General features: G+C 44.8%; 1 protein-coding gene across 1 annotated transcript in view; it reads right to left on the reverse strand.

Annotated features, from left to right (window-relative positions):
- The window catches only part of LOC116842522 (roundabout homolog 2-like), a 124633-nt gene that overhangs the window by 6595 nt on the left and 105080 nt on the right, over positions 1–12958 (reverse strand). The window contains exons 4-10 of the mRNA XM_032811861.1: positions 10155–10285; positions 8486–8752; positions 7301–7581; positions 4421–4933; positions 3280–3510; positions 2237–2575; positions 349–2140 (exon numbers count right to left, since the gene is read on the reverse strand). Coding sequence (XP_032667752.1) covers positions 349–2140; positions 2237–2575; positions 3280–3510; positions 4421–4933; positions 7301–7581; positions 8486–8752; positions 10155–10285 — 3554 coding nt within the window. The remainder of the gene's footprint in view (positions 1–348; positions 2141–2236; positions 2576–3279; positions 3511–4420; positions 4934–7300; positions 7582–8485; positions 8753–10154; positions 10286–12958) is intronic.

Genomic DNA, 12958 nt, shown 5'->3' on the forward strand with positions numbered 1-12958 from the left:
TGATGGCAACAAATATAATAGTTATTTTGCACATGTAAATACAGATACATGAAATTGGTGGCAGCGAATCATAAAAAGAAAATATGATCTTTGAAACTCGATAAAAAAAATAACGAAAATTGTAACGATTCGTTACAATTTTTGAATAACAATAACAAGTAACTTTATAACGATAACTTCGATGAATTATTTCTTTTATTCCACAAATTATTTCAAAATGTATAGCTGCAACGATAACCTGAGTTACTTAAAAAAAAAAAAAAAAAAAAACTTAATCCCCTGGTCATTAGACAATCTTATTTTTTTCCTCTCTCTTGATTACCTTCTCTTTTTATACAGGATAATTACCTTTACTACGATTATGCCTCAGTCTCTCCTGCGAGTTTGTGCTCCCGCATTGCTTCTGAGGGATGCAGGAGTAGTTGCTATCGCTACTGTACGTGGGCGAGGACGTTCTGTTTCTTCTTCGCGGGCTCCTGTTGCTCCTACTGCGGGAGCCCGTTCTGCTGCCAGCACCACTGTGGCCGCACGCAGTGCCGAACTGCGCATTGTTGTACTCCATCGTGTCGGCGTACAGGCAACTCGACTCCGAGCACGAGCAGCACGCGTCCGAGTGCGTGTTGGAGTCGCAGGACTTCCTGTCCCACTCGTCGTTCTCGGGTTGATAAAGATTGTCGTTGTGAAACATTTCGTCCTTGTGCCGGTACAGGTCATCGTTCACCGCCGACGAGGTCAGATGTGGCTGGCTAGAGCGCACGAATCCGGCCTCGTGGGCGCCGTAGTCGTCGGGTAGGCCGTTCTGGTGACCGTAGATGACCGAACCGCTCTCGTACTCGTTCTCTTGACTCTTGTAATCGTAATGATTGTAACCCTGCGGGAACGAGGGTAACGGTGGCGGATTCGTCTGCGGTGGTAACGTCGTGTATCTGCCTTGCTGAACCGAGAGGTTGCCACCCGGCACCTGGAGGGCGCCTGGTTCGTATTGGCCTTGCCCGTTCCAAGGTGTGGGTGACGGACTGAAGCTGTTGGTCACTCTGATAGGCGGAGTAGGCGGACTCTGCGAGTTCCCCGAGCCGGAGCCGGATCCGCAATGATCCAAATCGTTCTGAATGCTTCTCTTACCGAGATGCGGACTGAACGGCACTTGTTGCTGCTGCTGCTGCTGCTGCTGTTGCGAATGCTGATGCTGATGCATCCGGCCGACCATCGAGCCACTGAGCGGGGGCGGGTGTTCAGGCGGCGGGGGCAACATGTCGCACCAGTTGGGCATACCGGTTTGCGAGGGCGCGTCGCCGCTCGCGCCGGCTATTCTATATTGCCGCCTTTGCACGTCCGCGTTCTCGTCCGTGTAGGCGCCGCCGCTCATGTTGTCGCTGCTGGGCGACACCGTGGACTTGTTGTTGGGCTCTTGATTCGAGTCCAAGCTCGAGTAGTCCGGCTTCAGACACGAGTCGCTGGAGTTGGACTTCTGACCGCTAGTTTCGATCGAGTCGGGACTACGGCTGCCTACGCACAGAGTCGTGGTGGCGTATGGCTCTGGGGGTGGTGCCTGCATCTGCTTGCGCGTGTTATAGAACGTCGTGAGATTCACTTCAGCATACTCCGATCCGGTCATACCCATTATACCGGCAGCCAACATGTGCTGATTGCTGAGCAGCTTAGTCTCACAGTCCTTATCGGTGGTGCCCTGAAGGGTATTATTAGTAGGTCTCCAGCCGCGCTCCAGCCACAGGGTGTCTTTATTCAATTGACAAATGTCATTCGCCGTACCCACGGGTACGTTTAAGTGGCCTAGTTGTTTGCTCATCGCTTGTCTGCGTCTGACGTATACGGCGGCCAGCAGCACGGCGATAACAGTGAACACCATTGTTATCATCAACACCAAAAACCATGTCTCTCGTACGACCGAGGCGTCCCCGTGGCTAGGGTCGGTGCGAGGTGGTAATTGCGTCAACTGTCCTGGGTCCATGTTCAGTAATGTCGGACTGGAAAAAGGACCGAGTCCAATGCGCGTCAGTCCAGCTACGCGCGCCGTGTACAGTCCGCCGGTGTTCAAGCTGTTGATGATCACCGACGTGGTAGACGCGTTCAGGGACATTTGGCCCAGGATCTTGTTGCTGCTGTTGCTCTTGATCTGAATCTGCGGGGTGATGTTTCGACACGGATATTGAGGCATGAACATTAAGGAATGGGTATTAAGCGTTCTCTCGCGCGCGAGCTCCGCAGCGATTCTTACCTTGTAACCAATCAATTGGCCGTTCTGAGTGTTCTTCGGCGGCGGTGACCACCGAACGTACGCCGAGGTCATGTTTATCATGCCCACGTGGACGTTCTCGGGAGCGCCCGAAGGCACGTCCTCCAGCGTGGTGACCAGTTTCACGTTGCTGGGCCGGCCCTCGATTATTTTATAGAAGGGAACGAGAAAGAACTCGTAACGCGTGTACTTTCTCAGGCTGGTCAGCACGTAACTGGTGGCGCCGGCGTTGAGCACCGTGACCATCTGATATTCCGGTTTCTCGGATACCTCACGATACCGTATATAAAGACCTTCCACTAGATCCGCCGCGCCGAGAATCTAAAATGCAAATTCCGCATAAGTTACTCGTCAGGACGTCGCGAATGTCGCGCTTTCGTTCTCAGCGATTGTTACGCGGCCTCCTTTCTCTTAAAGAAATTCAACAAAAGCAATTCGTCATTTTTACCATTCGCGCTTCTTAATTTCAATATTAATCTATATTAATCGCTATATTAATCTAATGTTAACACGTTGAATGCCGCGACAATCGCCGGTAACCGACGCTATGATACTATCATAAGTCTCACTAAGTTACGTATAAAGTACAATCAATCGCAACTTTGGAAAGTTGGTTGTACGGCTAATAGAGAGTCGATAAAACGATTTAAGATGCGTGTATGTGCGTATATATATTATACGTATAGGTATCTTGAATTCAATTTATTTATCGTATCTTCGATAATCCAATCATCAGTTAAGTTTCTCTAGATAATACATGGCAGTCAATATGTCAAGGGAATTGAACGGAAATCTGTAATTATCGCGCGCCGGTTACTCCGTTTCTGATATTAAATATAGCAGCGCGCTGGATCTAAAGGTAAAATAAGATGTAAGTGGCCGGATAAGCTATCGAATTTTAGCATAGCTAAAATACATAACCTTGTCCGAAAATAGTATAATAAAGTCTATTTATATTCTCAGAATTTTATCTGCCATTTGCAAGCAGTATTTCTGCGCGACAACAGGTGCCGATCGACACTTACGTCCCACATGATCTTCACGCTCGTGCTGCTCAGCGGTTGCACCTCTTTGAGATGTAAAATCTCGCTGTTTAGCCGATCTCTAGTGCGAGTCAGTTCCACTTGCGGTACCGTATGCTGATTTACGTTAGTAGTTTGCACCACGTCAGACAGCGGCCCGGGTAGCGAGAGCCCGTGGCTATTTTCCGCTCGTACTAGGAAGACGTAATTGGTCTCCGGCCTTAAATCTGTCACCTGTTGGCGGATAAAGGATATATATATATATATATGCGAGTTCAATGAGCGTTCTAGCTGCGTAAACAGAACCGTGAAAGCGATCACGGCCAAAAACTCAACGTGGTTGATTTTCCTCTTTCTCTTGGGATCTCAGATTCACTTACTACTTGTTATTTAGGACATCAGCGTATAATTCGATCTTATATTTAAGATTGTACTAAGCTCACTTTAGGATGCTGTAATGTCTGTTTCATTGGCTAGAAAATATCTTAAAGTAAAAACTTAAAATATTTATTAAAATTAAAATTTTAAATATAAGACTAAATAAATAAATATAAGATAAATGTAGGATATATATTATAATAAATAAATAAATAAATATATATATATATATATATATTTATAAAACTAAAATTAAATCTTAAATATAAGTTTATACTGTGAATACCGTTCTTCAAATAATTTTCGAATCGTCTAAGTAGGGGAATAGATAATTGGTATTCATAGTCAATGGAAGAAACACTTGTTGTGCATCACTTTCGCCTGGATAAACTTCAGGGAATTCAGTATCTGAACATTTATTTTCCAAGAATTACAGAAAAAAATTCTGCCATTGAATACTGAGTGTGTTCTGAAGTTTATCGTGATAAAAGCGTTGAAACTTTCCTACCGTTCGCGATGTTTTAATTAACGAACGCCGTAAAATGTCACAAACTGTCTTCACCGGTCGCGGATCTCCTCTCTCTGAAACACACTTTCCAAGCTGGCATACACTGCCGCGAGGAAAACGGAAAATATCGTCTCGTAGAGAGGTTGTTGAAACTCGACGCGGGACATACACAGGTATATCGAAAAAGAGGGTCAACAAGCATAGCATAGCATCGCGTCGCGTCGCGTCGCGTCGCCGTTTCCAACACACACCACTCACCGTATAGACGTCGTCGAGAACACCAGTGGCCGCCACCACCCAGCCGGTGTTCAGGTTGCTGCTGTAGTACTCGACGTTGTAGCCGATGATCTTACTCTGACCCTCGTGACCCGGGCTCCACGTGAGGGTGACGGAATTGCTGGTGGCGTTCACTATCCGCGGCTTGCTCGGATTCTGCGGCAGGGCCGATATGTCGGGCGTCCTGTGGAAGCTCGCACCGGCACTCACCGTCAGGTACGCCGACCAGGACGTATTGCCGGACTCCGAGGAGGCGATGCAGGTGTACAGTCCGGAGTCGTTGGAGCGCAGGTCGTCGATAAACAGAGTGCCGTTGATGGCCATTGTGATACGGCCGCCGGGCCGGACGAGCACGCCTTCCTTGTGCCAGTGAACCCGCGGCGTGGGTGTACCGACCGCGCGGCACGGCAACGAGGCGACGCTCTTCAGCGGCAGAGTCTGGTTCGCGGGCCCCAGCTCGATTATGGGCGGCGGTGTCTCCTCCACGGACGTCACCTATATTTCGTTGACACGACGGTGTTCCTCTTTACTCGGGATATTGGATCTACTGTGCGCACACTAGGCACTCGGCCGTAGCTCTGGCCAAGTGCCACTGGATGCCTCTAAACGTTATCTCTACGATTGTAGACTCTTGGATCGATACGTGGAATCTCGGAAAGGTCTACTTTGGGCGCGACTTCGCGCTTCAAGTGGGTTCATTGAAGAGGCGTTGGTTTTGTCGGAAAAAAAAAGAACGGGACAGTGTCGAGTGACGCAGGCCGTTCGTGTTGGTAGTCGTTAAGGTAAAGGTACCAATGCCCGGACACGCACCCGACCCGGGATATTTTTATTGTTTTAGTCTTCAAATAGGGATATTTAAACTTTCAACATAAACAAATATATGTACATATATTAAATATATACATATATTCTATGTTCGAAGTTTAAATACTCATATTTTCAAGACCAGAACAATAAGAATATCCAGAACTAAATACGTAAATTGGTACTTTATTTGAACCTTGTCTCAAGTGAGATACTCAGATTTGTATTTAGAATTAAATGGGACTTTTTTTTCAGCAGAGTAGCGATTACAGATTTAATACATGTATTATGTACAGAATTTTATTAAAAAAAACTCTGACCTTTAACTTTAAATTCAGATTTGAGATCAGTATTAATAGTCGTCATTTCAGAATTGTTTCAATTGAGATATTCAATTGAGAACTTAATTTAGAATTAGAAATATCAGGTTTTTAGTCGAGTCGCAATGTCACGAATATAACGTCACATGTGTCATATGACTCGACTAGAAAATCCGGATCTAATTCTAGATTGGAATCTTAATGGGACAAGTTTCAAATGATGACTATTAATACGGGACCCATACGCTCCACGATCGAATTTGTGGTTTTTTCCCCAACGATCTCCAGCCCATATTAATCTCACGTTTTAATATCCACAATATTGGCGGCAAGTTGATCGGCGAGCTTGCGATACTCGACCGCTGAATTAAGCGAATATTGCCTCTACCAACTTCACTCGCAATATGTAATCCGGAAGTACTTTTCTATAATGTATTACATCTTTCAACTTTGGCCAGCTCCGCCGGCAACGAAGTTACGGAGTTCTATCCGCTAAAGTTGATCGTTGTAACACTCCCTATGTGTAGACAGGGATTTTATTCGAAATCTGGGGCAACTCTGCCCTCGGGCACCGCGATACCAGCAACGATGCACCAACGGCCGGGACGGTAATTCTGCACTCGTCCGGAAGAGATCCGACGGCGGGGGAAAACCATATAAATATGTATCGCGAAAAGGAACCGCTTAATGTATGCACGCTCGTACCTCGCACCAACAGATTTATCTTAGCTCTGTGTCCTTCCGCATCATAAACACGGCCGTTTACCGTGCGAACGTTTTCATTGTTTTCGCGTGCTATATGAGTGACAAACGAGCGCAATGCGTGAACCACCAATTACTATTCAGTTTATACTATTATAATCATAATTGTCGATTAAGTTCGTAATTAACATCGAGACAACAAAGATAAGAGGCATAATTATTATTAATTTGCAGAGGATATCGATACCACAGCATTAATTTCGTATATTTGAAGTAATTCTAAGAAATAAGGAGCAAAAGCGCGCGCGCGCGAGCGAAAGAGATCTTAAGGTAACACTATCAGTTCTTGCAAAAGAATGTCACCAAGTCACACTATGTCCTTTTAATCCATAAATAAGAATAATGAAAGTTTTGGCAAAAATATTTTCTTTTGAATTCTAAAGTTTCGGGATTATAATATCCAAATGCTCATTGTATAATATCGTAATTATTTGATCTGTTAAAGTAAACATTTTTTAACTCTATCGAGACTCAAAGTAAAGAATAATGAATTGCTCATAAAATTAAACTACTTATGAAATATAAGGATAAATAAGCTAATATAGTTCTGTGGTGTTAAAACGAAATATAAATTCAACGTGTCGAGAGACTCTATTAAAAATTTATTACATGAGATAGATGTTCGTGTACTGATATACTCTCTTTGTAAAATATTTCGCTAATGAAACACTCATTGTATGCAAGCTGATATTCAATTAATTTATTTCTGCTATGAAAAAATTACCTGGCCTTTAATTTATATGTTAATTTACGTGTCAATTGCAGGCAAAAAGATTCTCTTTGTAACTGAATTTTATGTAACATTCTCTCGTGATGCCTCTCTCTCTTTCTCTCGATCATTCGAGAAATCGGTGCGCTTAATGACTAAAATCAGAATGAATAATCGCGGAAGAAAGACACAGAAATTGCTGATTCGAGCGCGCGCACCTCGAGCGGTCTGAATTGGTGTGAGAGACGTATATTACGAGGCATGTACCTGAAGAAATACGGTCGCGGTGCTGGCACCGGCTTGACTAATGGCGCTGCACACGTAGTGGCCTTCGTCTTTCCTGACGGCGCCCTTGATACTCAGGCTTCCGTCTTCCGTGACGGTGTAGTGGCTTTGATACGTGTTGCCGGGGAACATTAGCTCCTGAGAGCCCTCCCGGGTCCAAAATATCGACGGCTTCGGGACGCCGCGCGCCGCGCACGAGATGGTGACATCAGTGCCGGCGCTCACCGTCTCGTCCTTGGGGAAGTTGGTGAATACTGGTTTCGCTGTGACAAACGGACCGAATTCGATACATACAGCTCGACGTATGTCCGCCTATCGTCGTATTTCCGCCGCACGATCGTCAATAGAAACACGCCCCCAGTTTGACTTTTCTCGATCGTTGTTTTCCCCCTCAACGAAGCAGGCTGCTGAGGCCGACGGACTCTGTTCGATCGTTTAATAACGAATGCTCTAGGGACTCTATTGCTAATATAATTTTATACGAATTTATTTTAATTTCGCTAGTGCGCGAAAGCGATGGGTGTGTGTTAAGCTGACGCGATGGTCATTAAGAAGACATATCGTACCAGTTTAATCCGTAATTAATGCTATCGTTTACACGTATCGCCGAAATAATAGGAATTTAATACAAAATTACTAGTCGATACATACAGCTATTCGCATTGAACGTATTAATTTGCCGGTATAAACAAAGCGATAGTTTTCGATAGCTCGTGCGTGAGTCCGCCGCGTTGCGAAATTCATCCCTTCGACCGCAACAAATTCGCGCAAAGTCCGAGCCGTTTCATTCGCGATTCCGCGCGCCCATCTCGCGCGGTCGATATCTTGTCCCACGCTTCTTCGGGACTCAAAGAGGCTCGACGACACGTTCGAGGGTTTTCCGGTCCGCCGATCGGAGCGGGACGCGAAAGTCGACAACAGCCGACGAACGCGGCAGATTCGGTGCTGAATACGCGACGATAATAACGCGTTCGTCTCGCGTCTCTTCCCCCTTCGACAGCCCTCTCTCTCACTAAGCGTCGTAGTAAGCGCACCGAGCGAGCGCGTAATTAATTTCACGGTCGAGCGGTCGCTGTTCAACGCAGGAGGAAGAGAAGGTGGGAGAGAGACAGACAGAGAAATAGAGATAGACAGATAGATAGAGAAAGAGGGAGATTAGTTGCTCACAATGCACGGTAAGAGTGGCGCTCGCTGATATGATGCCGACGCTGTTCTCAGCCTGGCAGATGTACGTGCCGTAATCTTGGGGATTCACCCGTTCGATGCGTAGACTCTTGTCGTCCAGGATGTGCCCCCGACCTATGGGCATCTTGCCGTCGCTCCGCCGCCATAGGATCTCCGGTGGTGGGTCGCCGCCCACCCTGCAGGCGAATTCCGCCGTCTGATCCGTGAGGATCGTCTGGTTCGACGGTGTGGTTAAGAAGTACGGCTTCACTGCAAGACAGAGCGAGGATTTGGCGGAGCTTCGATATCACGGAACGCCGCGGCGGCGGTGGCGTCTCCTTCTGAGCTCTCTCTCCCGTCTTTTTGCCTGCGGCTTTTCATCGAATCTCCAAACATACACTCCTCCATACACACACACACACACACACACACACATACACGATGCCACCACCGTGACCCTTCAATTACTATCGATTTAAGGTGTCGCGCGAGCACTGTGGTGGAGTATTGTGTGTATTGTGTATTGAGGTACTGCAAAGGGTATTGTGTACTTGCAAAAGTTTATAGGATAGCCAGTGATTTCGTGGACTTTCGAAAGAAAGTCACGCGCAATTGAATAATTGGCTGGAAAACGACGAAAATTGGTGGACGACGCCGGCAGATACATTTTGATCAAATATAGCATGTATCTTGAGAAAAAAAGACTTACTGTTTGTGAGTATAAGCCGTATTAATAGCCGTGCTGGGAATTTGTCTTAAGCAAAATATTCAGGTTTGAACTTAGAATTAAATGTGAGTTTTTCAGTTAAGTTGCGGTTATAAAAGTCCCGTATGATCCAAGTAAAAAACTCAAATTTAATTCTAAATTCAGACGTGAGTATTTCATATGAGCCAAGTTTCAAATAACAGCTATTAATACGGGTCCATATCCCGACAGACCGAGGTATATAAATTTTCTAGCAACTTTAAAATATACTAAATCACGAAATTCAGCAACGTTGAGTCGCTGACTTATATTTACCATATAGAATGATAAAAAATGGAAATAACGAAAAACACGAAAAAAATTCTCGAAATTTACCCCTGACAGTATGTTATGTTGGATGACATATGAAAATCTGAGGGCAACTTTTAGTAAATTTGTTCCTACATCAATACAACAGCGAATTTAATGTATGCAAATTTAATAATTAATTCAATACAGTATATTTACTTCATAAATGTAATTAAAGAAGTTGTAAAGCTTCCGTTATTAGTTGTTTCATGTTGTAATAATCATGAAAGTTTATTAGAGTAATTGAATAATGAAATATATAGAATAATAGAGAAGCCATTAAAAAAAAAAGAAAAGTAATAAACGACATAGTGTTGCTGATAATCTCGCATATATGCATATTACTACCATATACTACTACTACTTTTTTTTATATCTGTTATAATCTGTAATTTAAGTCAATGTTTTTTTCTTTCTCTTATTGTACTGTTTCGTTATTATTGATAAAAGAGATATGACCAAAAGTCCGAGCAACTTTGCAAGCTTTTGATACACATCTTTATATGTGAATGTGTGGCAAGTAAGCACGCGGACAAATTTCACGTCGTTGCGGCGCGTTGTGGAAAATGGCTACGTTCGCGATGCGCGAGCGTTTCGGTGACAACTTATGGCTCTTACCGTGAACCGTGAGAGTCGCTATCGCGGACTCCTTGGCGCCGACCATATTCTCGGCGATGCACTGGTATTTGCCCTGATCGGCTTGCTTCACGTCGGATATCATCAGGTTGCCCCCGTCCACAAGAGTTATCCTGAAACGCCCGATGAACGATTAATCAAGATGCGAGACGTTTTCCATTCGATAAGGGCGGCGACTAAAATTACGACGATTAATTTCCGCTCGCCTACTACAAGCACGACGGCACCGCGAGCGCCATGAAGAGAGGCACCCCCGATGGAGGAGATTTGCCGTAACGATTTCGGGGTATACATTCCGTCTATTGTGCGGCGTTGTTATTATCATTATTATTATTGCACCGTTTACTATATCATGATTTTATAAATAACTGTTATATTATAACTGTTATATTAAATTAGCGCGCACGCTTATTGCGAAACGCTTATTGCGCATAAACAATCCATTCTGACCGCCACGTACATAATGTATCGTTACACGTTAATCTTTACGCGTATCTGAATCTAATATCTCTCTCGTAAATAAATGATGACTGAATATACGCGCACGGCCGGGCGAAATCGGCGGGATTTTTTGTGAAAAATTACCGCTCAGTCCGGGAACAAATTTATCGTTTATAACACATTGAATGTCGCGGTGGTCACCCGATGGCGCGTTTTTGTTTGAACTAGGAAACGATATAGTCGGCGCCGAGCATGACTATAATCTATAGCGAGATTAACCCGTTTTACCTCAATGCAATGAAACGAGATGGAAGAGACCATTTTCAATTATATTTCTTTATCGTATCTTAGGTAATTCGATCGTCAGTTGTCCTCATTCTTTTTTTTGTACAATCGATAAAAATTAAGGAGACAGTCAACGCGATAATAATACATCATTCTCCAAGATATCCAGCGGTTTTATTGCACAAAGAGAAACAAAATTATTAAAAATTATTAAGGCTCCTCACCGCGACTACTTTAATTAATGTTAGAAAGGAGAAAACGTATGTCTAAAATTCTTACGAAGTAAACTGAAATAAAAAGATATGTTCACAAAGTAACACTTAGAATCGAATAAGTACACATTTGTAAAATATTCCAAAGACTTTCCATTCGTTTTAATAAATAAATAACCATGAATAAATAACAGTAAAATTAACTCGACATGTACTTTTTATTTTTGACTTTTCCTCATAATTTTGTCACGTTAATTTTATTTATTATATAGTAAAATTTATTTTTACTATATTTTTATTTATTATATTTTTATTTTTATTTATTATATAGTAAAATATTTATTATATAGTAAAAGTATGAGAAGAGCTTTCGGAATGTTCTATAAACGCGCTCGATCGATCCCAAGGGTCACTTTATGAACATGTTCTCTTTCTTTTATTTTGCAAGAATTTTATTTTAGAATGCATTTTCTCGTTTCTGATGTTGTCGATCGAGAGTTTCGCGGCGAGGAGCCAGGAGATCCTTAATCTCTCTACAAGTTATGATCATTTTCGGCGCCAATGCGCGCGTTCGGCCGAGAAAGCTGCTTTGCAACTGTTGTGAATCCAATTGGCGTGTGCTCTTGATTTTGGCTGAATTTATGAGAGCATACACCGACCGGGTTCACAAACTTCACAGCAGTTGCAAAGCAGCCGTTTTTCTCTGCTGAACGCAGCCAATGATATATCTTCCTCTTGTTCCAATAAGAAAGTGACAATGTGCGCATGAAGTTGTCGTCACAGCGACCCTCGCTTCACAGGAGCGCGAAGAAACGACTTTCGGCAAGCCCGGCAAGACGCGTTTGCGCGCGCCCGCCTATCCGATATTATTATATTTATGCGCGGGCGTAAGGCGAGCAAATGTATTCAAGGCTGCGTACTTGACATTCCAACCGCCACTTCTCTCCCACTTCCCCCTGTCATTCTCCACGCCACCTCGGCGCCCCCGAGATTAAACGGCCGTCTCACCGGGGGTGTACGCACATATCTCGCATATGGAGAGCATTCGCGACGACGCGCCGCGCCGCACTATCGATCGATAGCTCTCGATCGTGGTCTCTAATTTATAGTGTCAATTAATTTTCGCGCCGGTGGTGTTCGATTACCTCCCTCCTCTCCCCTTGTCCTCCCTCTCCTCTCACTGCGGTTCTCTCCGTTCTTCCGTCGTTCTCCCTGCCCTCCGTTTTACCTCGTTCCGCGCTTCGAAGAGAGGAGAGGAGAGGAGAGGAGAGGAGAGGAGAAGAGCGAAGCGCGGTCTCGGCGTTCCGATACGGCCGGATTTAATTCCTATCGGTTGTCCTAATTTATCGCGGCTTCGGGGTTCTATCGGTAAATCCGGAAGAGAGGTGGAGAGGAGGAGGAGGAGGAGGAGAAAGAGGAATCGGAGACGGGGGCCACGTGGGGCGTCGCGATGGAGGAGAGTACCCTATTGATCGAGACGAAGGAGAGGAAAATAGCCGTCGAAACGAGCGAGTGAGCGAGCGAGCGAGCGAGTGAACGGGCGAGTGAGTATGTGTGTGAGTTTCGTTTCGTTTCGTTTCGAGGCGCGAGACCCGCCAGAAAAAATGTCTCCATTCTCGTTCCACGTCGGAGCTTCTCCCCCTTGCAAATCCGAGAGGGAAAGAAAGGAAGAAAAAGGGAAAATCGTTTATCACGCGCTCTTATGTGCCGTCCCTTTCGGGAGGGCGCTAAACCAATGGTGCACAATACGGTATAGACGACACACGGTAAATGGGAGTAATTACACAAAATAGCGCGATAAACCGTGCGCACGGATACACTTCGCCTTGCCCCCCCCCCCCCCCCCCC

The sequence above is a fragment of the Odontomachus brunneus genome, unplaced genomic scaffold (assembly GCF_010583005.1).
Source record: "Odontomachus brunneus isolate Ranch 3 - 2012 unplaced genomic scaffold, Obru_v1 Obru_scaffold_025, whole genome shotgun sequence".
In the NCBI taxonomy this organism is placed as follows: Eukaryota; Metazoa; Arthropoda; class Insecta; order Hymenoptera; family Formicidae; genus Odontomachus; species Odontomachus brunneus.